The 15,386-nt window shown below is 44.2% G+C and overlaps 1 protein-coding gene across 2 annotated transcripts; it reads right to left on the bottom strand.

Moving 5' to 3' along the window:
- Positions 1-4,927: 4,927 nt before the first annotated feature.
- tnfsf11 (TNF superfamily member 11) lies at positions 4,928-14,956 on the bottom strand. Of its 2 annotated transcripts, none has more exons than XM_078286294.1 (4): positions 14,564-14,956; positions 12,100-12,135; positions 8,279-8,402; positions 4,928-7,249 (listed from the first exon to the last, which is right to left on the bottom strand). In XM_078286294.1, exons 1-4 carry the CDS (start codon positions 14,762-14,764, stop codon positions 6,783-6,785), a joined length of 828 nt encoding a protein of 275 aa, XP_078142420.1. In that variant the 5' UTR covers positions 14,765-14,956; the 3' UTR covers positions 4,928-6,782. The 2 variants fall into 2 exon arrangements, with proteins under 2 accessions (XP_078142420.1, XP_071782475.1); XM_071926374.2 differs by having other exon boundaries at positions 4,928-7,225.
- Positions 14,957-15,386: the final 430 nt, after the last annotated feature.

Genomic DNA, 15,386 nt, shown 5'->3' with positions numbered 1-15,386 from the left:
CCAACCAATCAGCCAAACAATCCACCAACCAACCAACCAACCAACCAACCAACCAACCAATCAGCCAACCAACCAACCAACCAACCAACCAACCAACCAACCAACCAACCAGCCAACCAACCAACCAACCAATCAACCAACCAACCAACCAACCAACCAACCAACCAACCAACCAACCAACCAACCAGCCAACCAACCAACCAACCAACCAATCAACCAACCAACTAACCAACCAACCAACCAACCAGCCAACCAACCAATCAACCAGCCAACCAACCCACCAACCCACCAACCCACCAATCAACCAGCCAACCAACCAACCAGCCAACCAACCAACCAATCAACCAGCCAACCAGCCAACCAACCCACCAACCCACCAACCAACCAGCCAACCAACCAACCAACCCACCAACCAACCAAGCAACCAGCCAGCCAACCAACCAGTGAACCAACCAAGCTACCAGCCAACCACCCAACCAACCAACCAACCAACCAACCAACCAACCAACCAACCAATCAGCCAAACAATCCACCAACCAACCAACCAACCAACCAACCAACCAACCAATCAGCCAACCAACCAGCCAACCAACCAACCAACCAATCAACCAACCAACTAACCAACCAACCAACCAACCAACCAACCAACCAGCCAACCAGCCAACCAACCAACCAACCAACCAATCAACCAACCAACTAACCAACCAACCAACCAACCAGCCAACCAACCAACCAACCAACCAACCAACCAATCAACCAACCAACTAACCAGCCAGCCAACCAACCAACCAACCAACCAACCAACTAACCAGCCAGCCAACCAAACAACCAACCAACCAACCAACCAATCAGCCAAACAACCAACCAACCAATCAACCAACCAGCCAGCCAACCAGCCAGCCAACCAACCAACCAACCAACCAACCAACCAGCCAACCAACCAAGCAACCAGCCAACCAAGCAACCCCAGCCAACCAACCAAGCAACCAGCCAACCAAGCAACCCCAGCCAACCAACCATGCAACCAACCAACCAACCAACCAACCAACCAACCAATCTTCTCCACATAGGATGGAAAGAGGGAGGGAGGAAGGGCTGAAATCAGGACCATATGAATGACATTCCAGCTCGTCTTGAATCTGGGTGTGTTGCTTGTTGTTGCTGGTGGTTTGGAAGTCTGGGAGCCTCTGCTGATTTAGGTCTCATATGTTGACATTGTCCTGGCACAACCCCTCTGCCTGAGTCATCCCCCTGCCGTCACTGCATCACAGGTCAGACACACACTGACAGACAGGAAGACACACACTCAACTCTATAATAATAACACATATTTTATTCAGTCATACATCATGACTGTTTCATGACTGTTTCATGACCGGATCAGACTGGGGTTGCTGAGTTGCAGGTCAGTGTTATTTATTACTCCATCCAGGAGTCACTGCATCTGAACGGAAGCTACCTGATCCATTTGAGCTATCTTATCCAGGGATTACAGTGAGGATTGCTGCTGCATGTTTGTCTATGAGTTGGATGGGGATTCCCTCTGTGTCTGAGTCTGTGTGCGTGTGCATGTGTGTGTTTGTGTGTGTGCGTGGCAACATGTGCATGTGTGTGGTTGCATGGGTGCGTGCATCTGTGTGTGTCTGCCTGTGCCCGTATTGTCTGTGTCTATTAGCGTCTGCGCAACCACAATCTTTCCTGTTTTTAACTTTATTAACATTCCCTCTTCCTCTGGGTGTAATTTGAAGTCCCATGATTAAATCTGTGGGCTAACCAATGATCAGAACATTTAGTATTTCAGGGCTCCAGTCAAAGAGTGAGGAATTTGCAGGCATACAAACAAAATTGAAAGGAAAACATTTTATGAAGAGAGAAAGGTTATAGCTGTGTGTCTCGATAGCGAACATTGCAGTGTTAAATGGAAAAACAAACATGATCCGAGCCAAGTGGACCAACAGCCATGTTGAGGTCAGACAGTAAAATTGCTTTGTCATATGTTGCCTGAATGAATGTGTCTTACTCTATGTTGCACTAACTGTAGACATCTGAATACATAAATATCAGATCTTTACTTACTCACATCTCTCTGCCTCTTTGTCTGTCTGTCTCTCTCTTTCTCTCTCTCTCTAACTCTCATGCATGCACAGACACACACACACACACATACATGGTTGACTGTCTAAGTGTTGGGGCATTAAGGCATTGATGATGACGTTGTAGCTGTGCTGTCCATGGTCCTGAAGGCAAGGCCAGGTCCAATGGGATGGGGACGAGGTCAGAGGGGTCACTATAATGATGTGGCAAGTTGGATAAGAGCTGAACCTCAACTTGTGTTGGTTCTTGACTTGTTCTTGGATTTGGTCAACTCTATGGCAGAAACGGGTTGTGGAGCCTTACCATGTACGCATTTTGGCATTTTTACTTTATTTGATCGTTGACAGGGAAGAGATACAGACAGGATGGAGAGAGAAAGAGGAGAATGATGCAACAAAGGTCCTGCTCCGGATTTGAACCCAGGATGTCAAGATTACATAGTACATGCCTTAGCCAGCTGAGCACCAGGGCGCCCTTTAGTTGAATTTTCAATTTGCTGAAGGGTGTGCCCTTAGATTGAATTCCTCAGGATGGCTGATGACTTACACACTTTCACACAGACATACAGTCTGGCACACACACACTTTGCTGACAGCTCATGCAGGAGATGACAGGGCCTGGTAATAACCGTCTTGCTATCTCACGCTCATATGTCTGCAGCGTAGCCTATAAATCTCACTCTGTTATTGTTTTAATAACGCTAATGTTAGTATTAGCCAAGTGGTAAAAACGTCAAACATCAAAAGCCAAAAACGTCTGAGCTATATTGGGACAAAGACAAAGGGCGAGGGCCCAGCTTGTGAAAATAGCTGGTCGCGCTGACTCAGCAGAGGAGTTTGTGCGTGTGTGTGTGTGTGTGTGTGTGTTTCCATGGGTGGAGGTGCATGTAATGTGCGTGGGCACAAATGAAGGTATTGATAGTGCAAGTGTGTAAGTGCGTGGTACATACATATGTGTGAAGAGCGTGTAAGCGTGCGAACCACCAAGCAACCTGACTGCGCATAACAAAGCCCTCCAGCTGCTCGGTAAATCGGACTTCTCAGTGCTCCATTTCCTCCAAACCACAAAGTCCCATAAAGCTAAGCACCCATAGTTCACTAATGGCATGAAGTTCTATATCGATGCCTCTGGTGCTGCTTATTGGGGGAAAACACCCTGATATAGTTACCAACACATGACTTTGTTTTTCAAAATCAACAGCTCCACCTTTTAGCTCAGCCAGAGGGAGAGGACTCTGAAATAATGTCTGATGGAGATCTAGTATCATAAAACTGATGTGGAATAAATAGAAGACATGACTCAAGTTCCACATATGTTCCACTGGAGGTTGTCCGCAACAGATCGTCATGGAATATCTGAAGACTTACAAGTCAGCGTTTTATGCCCTGTAGTGTAGGTTAAATTCCACATCAACGTTGACATCTCTCGGTTTGGGCCATTGCTTTTCACTGCCATAGCCCCTTGTGTTTTTACATATGTGAGCAATAAAATGAGCCGGTAAATTCTCCAGCTCTGCCAAATGGGCCTATTTTATGTACCACGGAGTGCAGCGGGCGAGTGAAAGACTTTGTGTGTGTGTGTACGTGTGTACGTGAGTGTGTGTGAGAATGTGCGTTGTGGGTATGTTGGGGGGTGGGGGATAGAATGGATGCCAAGCCTGCCATGATGTTTACTGACACAACACATTTTACTGGTTTCTTTTCAGTGCCAAGTATTGAGAAACCAAATCACTTCAAAAGGGTGGCACACTGCGGAAGTCCACACTGTGTGTACTTATGGCTTCAGCTATTTAAATCTGAAATGGAGTAGCCATGTGAATACCACAGCAGGATTGTTCTTTAGTTGCAAAACCTTATGAAATATTGCAAGCATTGTTCGCGATTTGCATGTCTGGCTAAATCATTTATAGTAAACTTTCTTTCAGACGCTGACATTTTATCATGAATGAACAACTTCACTCAAAGATTGATGATTCTTATCAAGGACATTTCATTAAGTAGAGATATCACTGCAGTGCGCTGCAATCTGAGACATCAGATCTGGAGCTTAAAATCATGTCAAAACTCGAAAACTAATCAGCTCCATATGCACCTCAGCCAAGTATTTCTCTTTAAACCCCATATTTCACTTCAAACTCGGAGTATCTTTTGAACAATGCGCTGGAAGCCGTGTGAGGTCCCGCCGTACAGTACAGACGCGTGAACCCCAGCCATTCTCTGGCCATATGCTGGTGAACACCCAAGTACAGACAATAGAGGAATTGTTTGCTTCGGGGTCCTAAATTAAAACTGTTTCTTTCACACACACACTGCGGGGCCACATAGGAGACCCATCATCACAGTGATCAAAATGGCTCGGTCACATATGCACACATTATAGCAAAGTAATGAAATTCTCATCGTTATTCTCATCCCATGCAGTCTGTTTCTTGTTTGTTCTCCAGGTCGCTCTGCGCTGTGGTCCAAATGTCTGCTGCGAGTTAGCGGCGCTGCAGCAGCAGTGGGCGGTTTCTCTATACAGCCTATCTCTGTAGTGAGCTAGCAGGCTGCTCTGACCAGGGTTGTATTGGGGTAAAGCAACAGGGTGACTTCACTCTTTTGGCCATAATGGTGCTGAATTTGCCAGAGATTGTGGAGATTATCGAGTTGCACATCAGAGTAATATTACTCACTTTCAGGGTGGGCTGTTCATCAGGTTGCAATGCAAGACTTTATCCTGGGAGAGTTTAATCCTTTACAGCGGAAGCGATAAGATCAACCTCATTCAAGGCGGTGTCACAAAGCGTGAAACATTGTTAGAAAAGTAATGTTTTTTATTAAAACATACACAGACATAAATAAAAAAACACTGAATGAAAAAAAAAAATCTAACAGATGAAGATCTTACAGGTATGCTACAATCTCGTAAGAAAAACAATATATTCATTCTGCTTTTGGCTAGGCAAGTGCACACAGAATTGTCAGGACGAAGATACATAAATATGGAATTTAAAATGGAGCCCCTGTGTTTTAATAACAAAAAAGCGTGTCTACTATTTCATCTAAGTGCTGCATAATGAATGTCATTCAGACATAAAATATAAATGATTTTTTTACAGCTGACAGGTCACTTTAACAATGGCCTGTCTCTGTACTTCTATATCTAATAAATAAATACTTAGTGCATATTCCCATTTACCTCACTGAAGAGCCAAATGAAAAACAAAATTTAAGTTAAAGACGGACCAAACTCAATTTGGTTCCTCTGGTTAAAGAAGACAAGAGTCTGTTCATGTCATCTGTGGTCAGACAGTCCAGCTATCTGCATCACTTGTTCACTTGCTCGTATATCTTGATTGTCAGAAACACAACAAATAGATGTCATTCCCTCCTCCGTTTGAAATGACGTCGCCGTGTCATTGCCTTCACTGAAGCACTCCACTCATTGGATTTCATTAATTATAAAAGACAGAAAAGATAGCTTTTGGAACCCGGGAAATATTGTTAACGTGTGATCTTTTTTTTTTTTTTTGTTATTTTTTTGTTTCATTGGTTATACTGTTTAAAGAAACCAATGTCAAAGTCATACTGAATCTTTCATACCACAAGTTTCAATGGTGCGTTAGAGAATTTGAAAGCAAAACAAATCACACACTAACTGCACATGACAAATGATATTCATGAGTTACTTACTATGATGGGCCACACTGACGCCTCATCGCCTGCCTTGTTCACACTTAGAATAAAATCTTTCAGTAAAACATTTCACCATTAACTGTTGTGGGTCAAAGCCAGGCCTGGGAGTCTTATTATTATCCTGTGATAATCTGCTAAGTACAAGCAGATGCTCCATCCGCTACAACGTTATACCGTTGAGTTGTTGTTTTTTTTTTTTTTTAATTTCCAAGAATCAACGATGATAAATCCTTTCTCGCTGCGCTTCCTGCCAATAGCCTGACTCCCTTGGTTACTCCCTTATGGTTTGTTTAGTTAGTGCAAATGCACATGTCTATGGCTAAGCCCATGATCTACAACTCCATGTTGTATATGTTTCTATATGTATGTAATAATTCTCCATGTATGTTCCTGAATAACATCTCTTCAACTTACAGGCTTTCCCTGGTCAAAACCACGCTGAGCCCCAGCTGTAGTGCCAACAGAACCACATTTACTAAGCTGTCAGTGGGTCCTTGCTGCTTGATAAACAAATTAGGTTAATTACAGACATGAGTAAGACACAATGTACGAATCAGTGCTGCATGGGGCAATAAAGAAATTCAAATACATCATTGAATTAAAAAGCCATTTTCAAAAGTGCTCTACGGAATAATGTTATTAAGTCTGTAATCTGGATTGAAATATATTGAATTTATCAAATACTAGACTACCAAAAAGGCTTCCAGTGCCCTTTTGGATAATGTTAAAAAGCTTTATGAAGACTCCCATGGTACTTATTTTAGACTGAGTGGCAAGACAAGTCTTTCCTCAATGACTACCAATCCCATTTCTCCCTAAAACACTCCAAGGCTATTTGGTGAAGAGCAATGTATAAAAACAACACATATACAATTAAAAAAACATACATTTTTCTTAAACAAATCAACGTCATAAATCAGTAATCTTACAAAATGACAAGTGCTCGCACAGTGGTTCTTTGGCATATCAAAAGTTCAGTAGCACGTCCTCTCTCCACGTGTTTGTTCAAAGATTTCAGTTGCCCAACTTGATGGCCCCAAAATACGTCCCTTCTCCCTCCAGGTCCAGCATCCAAGCGTTGGACACATTGACATACACGGCGTCTCCCTCCTCCAGCCGGACCCCCCGGCCCTGCTGGGCGCAGTACATGTTGTAGTTTGTGTTCTCCCAGCGCGTGGTGCTGCCCGTCTTCATCAGCAAGGCGGCCTTGCTGCTCTGCTGTTTGATGCTCTCGTGGTAGACGTATTGGATGAGCTGGGCGTTGCTGACGTCCAGCTGCGGGGCCCCGGCCTGGCCGCTGTCCTCCGGGACGTACACGTAGTAGCGGAAGCAGGTCTTGGCGTAAACGTAGTAGAAGCCCGACTCCATCACCAGCAGTTTGCCCTTCTGGTAGCCCATCTTGAGGCAGTGTCCGTGCACCTTGTCCCAGTCAATCATGATGGCCTTCGGCTCGCCCTCTGAAAGCACGGCAACAAGAGCAGCTTAGACATGAAATACACTGGTTAGCTGATCAATCCACATTTTAGAATAATAGTCAAACAAACAAGACATCAAAACTATGAAATAACACAAATGGCATTATGCAGTGACCAAAAAAGTGTTAAACAAATCCAAACTATCTTATATTTTAGATTCTTTAAAGTAGCCGCCCTTTGCCGTGATGGAAAGGCAAAGGCTTTGGAAAGAAATTCATACATAGGCATGAACTTCACTATTTATGTTTGCCTAAAAAACTAATTTCAAGCATTTAAGCATAAGCCTTTAGATCAAAATGGCTTTACAATAATTAAAAACATAGTACATTAATAATACATACCCAATCATGTTAGGTGTGCTCCAACGCTATCGTCTTTTAAAATTAAACTGAAAACATTCCTTTTTAGCTGCGCCTTTCAGTAGTCTGGTTTGCTGGTCTTAATTATGAATTTTTTTTTATTTTATTTTATTCTTATTTTTTTAATGGTTTTTAACTCACGTGTCTGATTATTTTTACTGGTCAATTGCTGGTCTTAATTACTATTTTATTTTATTTTATTTTATTTTATTCTTACTTTCTAATGGATTTAATTCACGTCTTATTATTTTTACTGGTCGGTTGCTGGTTAATTATTTTATTTTATTCCTACTTTCTTAATGGTTTTAACTCACATGTATTATTTATGTGTTTATTTTAATTGTGTTTACTTCTGTCTAATGTTTTATCTTGTACACTATCCACACAGTTTTTGTGGCTGTAACGTCCGTGGTAGCTCACGCTCTGTGAAGCACATTGTGCTTCCACCTGGAATGAAATGCGCTATATAAATAAAGTTTTGCTTGCTTGCTTACATTCAATAAGGTGTGTCCAAACATTTGACTGGTAGTGTATAATAAATCAAATAATTGAAAAATTTGGAGCACTGGCATTTTTAAATCTAATTCAGATATTGCTAAATGAATGCTTTGTAATAAACCCAGCTTCACAGATCTATTTCCATAGTGCATCTAAACAGTAAAAGCTCTGCACTCACTCTTAGCGTTTTCTTGATGCTGTCTGATTGGTAGATGAGCAGATGGCAGGCTCTCTTTCAGAGACTTGCACCGTCTTTTCCTGGGGTCTTTCAGCGCATCCAGCACGGGCTCTGTCTGCACTTCCTGTGGGAAACAGGAAGAGGTCATCGTCAGCCAAACAGTGACCAGTTGATCGATGGAAGGTCACGTCGCTTGTTAAAACAAAGAGATCACTTACAGCGCTATTGTGTATGTGTGTTATCCCACTCTAGGAAGTTGCCCAATTTCAAACTTACATCCAGCTCTGTATAGAGACATCGACAATTCACCCCTGCCCACAAACGACTTCTTCATAAAGCAACAACAATACTATTTTGACATATTTTACCACAGCTTAACTCTGCTGTCTCTTTGAATAATTGTATATTTGTATTGAGTTGTTTCTCTGTGTGTGTGTGTGTGTGTGTGTGTGTGTGTGTGTATGTGATTGTTTGTGTGTGCCTGCGAATACACACAACAAGCATATCTGTGTGTAAGCATACATGGACGGCATGTCAGTGTGTGTTATCCACTCTCTGGGGCCTGCCTGCTGACTTCTTCTCCCTTAACAATGGAGGTTGAACTCGGGGTGAGAGACTCTGACAGGGAGACCTCCTGCTGAGTGTAACCTTTCAGATAGATTGTGCTTCTCATGGATTTGGCACGGCTCCCCTGCTTGATTTCAGCCCTGAGTGATGATTCTATTCAAAGGCTGATGACATTGCTCTCCTCAGTCTGAGCCGCTCCGTTCACCCCAGGCAAGACGGAGCATATACAGTAGAGGCAAACATGGTTTCCAAGCAGGTAAACAGTGACTCCACCAGAGCTGCCAACTCTCACACGCATCTGGCATGAGATGAATATCAGGCCTCCTGCTTTCCGCCTCTATCTCACACACTCGCACTTCCAGAACACAAATGGAACTGACAGTTGTATGAATTTGTTAGCTACTAGAAATGAATGGCCCTGCAGTACTTTAGATCGGGCACAAATTTGGATGTACAAGAAGTCAGTGTGCACAGCCACTGTTTATCAAATTATTTGTTTAACTGTTCATGCATCCATGTGTGCAAACAGATACAGATACATGAGTAAAATTGCAAATGTCAGACATTCTCACAAAGAAACGTTTCCCCAAATGCACACTTCTGTGTAGATTCCACTGATCGAGTTCTTATGGTGGTGTCACCCTGAAGATGTTTCAACTTGTTTTATCCTTACAGAGTAATTTCCTCTGTTTCAATAATCTCAGGTATGCTGGCAATGTCATCTCACCCTCACCCAGAGCCAAGAATAAAAAATAAAAAAAAACACAGGAAAACGAATAGTGTTGAAATGGACAGAATTCTTAAACATGCCAACTTAAAAAAAACCACACGCAACACCTCCGAGTACAAACAGCGCTACACAATCCAAATAAACTGAACTGCCATGCCAGAATCATACCAGGATCATGGACATGGTTTTGCTGCACCTGTGCTGTGCTAATATTACCATGAAATATTTACTCAAAAACCAAATCCAGACTGATTTGCACAGCTCTCAAACTAAGATTAGTACTGTCTGTCCTCCAAAAACAATTTTCTGCACAAACATGTTTATAGAGCAGTGACTCGGAATGAGACAGGGGTAAACAAGGCCTTGCCAAGGCTACAAAGAAATTGTGAACGTGCTCCCAATTGGCCCTACATTGTGGGATCTATCCTTGATTTGTGGTCAGACAGTTGACCACGTCATACCTCTTTAACCAGAGAGAGGAGATTATTTAAACAAAGTAGCAACAGCTTGGCAGCTTCCTGATCTACACCATGATCTGCAGCACAAAACAGGCTGCAGGACGGCGCTGTGACAGCCGGTCTGGGCCAGATGTAGTTATGGATGCTGCACAAAGAAGAGACCTAGGAGTTGGCTCTGCGTCTACAATGAAATATTCATTCATCTAAGGCTGACTGATTGCATGTCCCTGGTCCTGCAGTGCCACAGTGCATGCAGGCTTCCGTTTCAGCCCTATAACTATACACCACATACATAATTCAACTTCTCTATTATCTTGATGAGTGGTTTGTGAGATGCTGCCTTCTACAAAAGTCTACTCACTCAAGAGCTTGGCCACCATAGCAGACTGTCCCTGTGTGTTTTATGCTGCATCAATCAGACCTCCTTCTCACACAGTTGCACAAATCTCCACAAACTGTAGCCGTTCAGATCGTGAGTCACTGGTTCCGATTCATTGAGTTTGCAGGATCCTGCGTTGTTCTTGCCCCTCCCGACATCGCGGCGACCACAGCCCCGGCCCAAGCCCTGGCCCGGCCCGGCCCGGCGCAGGCCAGGCCTGAACATCCTGCCTTACATCAAAGAGCGTACAGCAGAGCTAAGCTAGAGAGCTGACAGCTGTCCGGCGAGGCCTGTGCTTTAGCAAATCCTCTGGACTTGTCAGTGGAGAGCAACGGCGGTCTCAGGGCCGACCCTAACACAACACAGCGTGGGCCAAGTGGACCTGTCACCCTGACACCTCATAAAGCTCCCAGCATGTCTCCCTCGGCTGCATGGGAAACAGACGAGAGCAAACGGCACAATGAGCTCCTCAGTCCGGGGCAGGCTGGGTGGTTTGTGTAAGTACTCCACCGGGGCTACCCGGGGCAAATACAAATACATAATTTCAAAGGAAATTATAGCATTATGGGAAACCAAACACTAGTGAAGCAAAGCAGTCCTTTTCTTCTGTGTTGTTTTACTTCCTGGAAAGTTTTTGCTTTCGCACGGCAAAACCTGTGCCAAAAAATGGCGGCGCCTTCCAAAAAGGAATTAGAGAAAAACCCCTATCAGACCTCAACAATGGAGCATTCCTGTTTTACCGCTCCGTTATGCCACTGTAACTGATGACTGAAGGCTAGAAAGGACACTCTGCAACCGCCGATGCCAATGAATGACGGATGGAGCCGATTGGTCCGCTCTGCTGTCTGCGCTCTCACATTTAGACGTCTGACACAACCGAGTGTCAGTGAGTGATTTAAAGAATAACAGCACTTGCCGGTGAGCTGTAGTGGAAACCGTATTGGTACTCTTCTGGAAAAACTGAAATCTTAAGCTATTTGACCCTATATCACAGACAAAAAGGTGCTTTTCCCCCTGTGGTCTGACCTCTCTCCAGCTCTGTGACCACCTAGGGTTTGGGGCCGGCTTTACAGATGCTGCGGTATGCATCGCTCTTGGAAAAACAAAACCATGGGAATAGCATGACTAAGCACAAAATTGAGAATGGTTCACTTTGGTTTTTCTGTTGTGTTTAACAGTTCTTGTAAGAGTAACACCGTGCATTCAAAGCTTAATACACATGTGACACTGATAGGAGGAAGTAGGCTACCTGCTGTGCATTCTGAGAGGGTCAATAGCTTATTATCAGAAACCAAGCCTTTGATCGGCCGTGTTTATATAGTAGGTTTTCACAAGAGGTGTTTTCCCTGCAGTTCGCCTTTGGTGACATGTTAATGACTGACCAAAGCAAATCAATGAAAGTCTGATGAAATTAAAGGATGAAAGTCTGATGAACTCGAGAAATACTGGCCGCTGGTGCTGCTGATGTTTGATCATTACTAATGAAACTAGTAAGACAGTAATAATGTTGTTATTACGATTCCAAAGATCATAAAGACATGTGTATTGTGTCTTAGCAGGAAGTCAACCAGTTTTAATGCAGAGTGGATTGTGCTCCGGTCAGAGGGTGTGCTGTTGTTGTTGTTGTTGTTGTTGTTGTTGTTGTTGTTGTGTTGTGTTGTGTGGGGTCAACCGGGAGTCAACTCACCTCTATAGGCCGATGTTGAGCCGTGGACAAGTCTACCTGGAGACAGAAACAGAGGCGCTGGGGTTAGAGAGGTCAGCGTTGCACAATAAATCCCACAATAACACCGTCTCTCTAACGAGGAGTAGCTGTTACCAGAACATTTTCATGACAGGTGTGAGTGGGAGGGATATTTCACAAAACTTACAGGAAGACAGAAATAACTCCCGGGGCGGGGGTTTTGGATTTAAGTTCTTTACCGCATGTCGCTCTGCATGGCTGCCGCAGCGGGCCAAATTAGAGCTAATTTGGAGACTGGAGATTGACTCACTCCATGGCTCTTGTTTTCAGTGGGCTCCTATACTCTCTATCATCTATAAATAAATTATATATATAAAGAACAAAAAAAACAAAAAAACAACCTCTGTCTATTGCATGAGTGCGTAGGCACATGTGCACACATGCACAACACGCACACACACACACACACACACACACACACCAGCCCTCATCTTGAGAGTCAGAGTAGCGTTTTAAAACCCCCTTAGAGCAGCACATTCCTCTGCAGGCACGGCACTGAGCAGATTCCTGCTCTCCTCTCCGTCTCCAGTAAGTCCTACAGGTGTTCAGGGCAGATGATGGTTCGGTGCCAAACTCCGGTCCACACAAAACCATGACTCACTTTAAAAGTGCTACCATATGCAGCTGTCATCGGGTTCGGGATAGGCACGGCATTAATTTGAAGCACAGACCTGCTGTCTCTGGGGAAATCTAGACTCTGCCCAGCCAGACTGATGCTGGGTGTTCAGGAGACGCTTCGATCACTCCCAATAAGCAGGAGCTGCATCCCTCTCATCACCTAATCAGATCCCTCCAAAAGACATATATTATTACAGCTGTGAGGATGTACAGTTCTCTCCCTCTCTCTCTTTATTTCTCTGTGTTCCTCTCCCATCTGGGGTTTTTACTCTTCTGCCACCCCCCTCCTCCCTTTAATTCTTGCTCTCTGGCTTGTGTCCAGTACATAACTAGTTACCACCACACTGCAATGTGTTTATGCCAAAAACAAGCCAAAGAAATTTAACACACAAACACAGAGTAAGAGGGAGAAAGACAGACCAAGACAGAGAGGAAAGAGAGAGAGAAAGAGAGAGAGACAAAGAGAAATATAGAGAGAGAGACACACAAAGAGAAATAGAGAGAGAGAGAGAGAGAGAGAGAGAGAGAGAGAGCGAGAGAGAGAGAGAGAGAGAGAGAGAGAGAGAGAGAGATGCTCTTCAGGTGAACTCTCTAGTAAAGCATCCTGACAGAGCGGGGATGCGGTCTGGTCTCTTGGCTTGTTGAAACACGACAATTATTCAACTCCAAAACCGCCATAAAGTAACAAAAACAACCGTGGCAGAATGGAAATGTTGCTTTTACAAAGATCAGAGAGACATACGTCGGAGATAAGACTATAAAGATGACAAGTTACCTACCTGACAAGCAATGAGCCATGTAGGAACATAGTTTTATATATCAGTGACTTCTGCAATTATACTGTCTCAGTACTTCAACGATGCAGGACAGCGGCTAATATCCCGAGTCTTTCTTGAACATTGCCAGACTTTTCTTGAAAAAAATCGCATCTCCGGGCTCGAGCCTTGCAGACAGAGCTCTGTTTATTCTCAAAGGCTTTGGCTTATGACACGTATAAATTACAAATATAACTCCCAAATGACATGTAAACATGAGCGTGAAAAACTGCAGCTTCGGAGCCTCAAGTGAAAACATCTGTATTTTGCAAACAAGACATCTTGCAGAATGACATTTGTGTTTACAGCGGAGCCTCAATCGGGACGCTTAGATGTTATCATCCCCCAAAAAGGCTTCGCGATGCTTCAAATCAAGCGTCAACCGCTGGAAAATGTGATCTTGTTGAAATAACTAATCTCGGTGGAAAATTTCATCAGCGTCGTGAGATACTATCAGTTGGAGTGTTTTTACAGCGGGGGGGAGAGTGTTTTTAACTGCCTGCCACTGAGGCGCAGCGCGCCTTCAAAGCGGAGCCAAGAGCGCACAAAACCTTGGCGCAACAACTCTGCAGAGTTGACATGAAATGTTGATTGTTTTTTGCCTTCTGTAGATTACACCTACAAGGTTAGACCTAGTTTACTTCCAGGAACACAACGACGGGCTTTGTGTACATTATAAAATTGGAGAACTTATCTGGTCATTTATGGCACTATAAAATCGCGCAAATATTGTCGCCAGCGGCTCTAACCTAACTCCGATATTTCAGGGAACAACTAAATCTAGCCACATTTTTTGGAGAGAACTGTTTGCAAACATTAAGCCGACCAGTTTGAGTAAAACTTCCCCTGCAGCCACGCACTGACTGAACGGCCCTGCAAAGTGTCGCATGTGTCGCACTCCGGTAACAAAGTGTGCTGCGCCCTGGAAATGAAAAAAGAAACCAAAGCAAACCAAGCCGTGCTTTAGTGCCTACCTCTTGGAGATAACCTGTCAGGTGTAATAAGATCGCCACGCTCGACGCCACCTGAAGCAATCCCATAACCGCGAGGGTCCCGAATAGCAGCGGCCGGTAAGTCGGCTCCGAGCTCTGCACCGGGTGGAATCGGTGCTGCCCTGCCTCCATGTCGACGGTGTTCCGCAGGTAGCCTCGGTAGTCGCCGTGGTTAGCTGCCATGCCTGTGCGCTCTGTGTGCCGTGCAGCCCCCGGGCCAGGTCCTAGACTCAATGCAAGGAAAGAAACTGACTGAGCGCCTATAATCGTCGGTGGGTGGGCAGACACAGCTCGGCTCCTTCTGCAGCCAATCAGACAGACGGAGGGATCTCCCGGTGCTCAGATCGGCCGACGGAAAGACAGGCAGACTGGCAGACAGACATTAAGCGCACGACAGGTAAAACGAGACGGGGCCCTTTATGGCTCCAGAGGGCCTTCAGAGAAACGCTTTACCACGTGATCCTCCCCTTCCTGGCGTCCACACCCCCTGTGTAATACTGTACTGTAGGTGATTTTACAGTATGGAAGGGATGAAAACCCACCTAAACTCTGCTGTCCTACCTTTTCTGTTGGCGGATTACAGTTTACCCACCTTTTTAGGCGGATATAAATCTTTATGATATAAATTCATAGTATACATCTTAGTAAGTAGGCTATTATTAGATTGATGTATAATAATGGGTATTTTAAGAAAAGAAGCACAAATTAATGCTTTTCTGAAAATGTGACTAATTTTTGTGGTTGTTTGCCTTATAATGATCCTACTGTAGTTTCCCCACCTCTTTTATTTACCACTCATCATCAT

This window comes from Centroberyx gerrardi, chromosome 10 (assembly GCF_048128805.1).
Source record: "Centroberyx gerrardi isolate f3 chromosome 10, fCenGer3.hap1.cur.20231027, whole genome shotgun sequence".
Taxonomy (NCBI): domain Eukaryota; kingdom Metazoa; phylum Chordata; class Actinopteri; order Beryciformes; family Berycidae; genus Centroberyx; species Centroberyx gerrardi.
Note: the sequence above shows the minus strand (reverse complement) of the source record. Positions and strands in the feature narration are given on the sequence as shown.

What these genes read in the sequence shown, in the direction of transcription:
- tnfsf11 (XM_078286294.1), bottom strand. Translation starts at nt 14,764, where the DNA reads ATGGCAGCTAACCACGGCGACTACCGAGGCTACCTGCGGAACACCGTC. An exon ending in TGACAGGTTATCTCCAAGAG is followed by an intron (nt 12,136 to 14,563) that starts GTAGGCACTAAA and finishes TTCTGTCTCCAG; the next exon opens with GTAGACTTGTCCACGGCTCA. An exon ending in CTCAACATCGGCCTATAGAG is followed by an intron (nt 8,403 to 12,099) that starts GTGAGTTGACTC and finishes TGTTTCCCACAG; the next exon opens with GAAGTGCAGACAGAGCCCGT.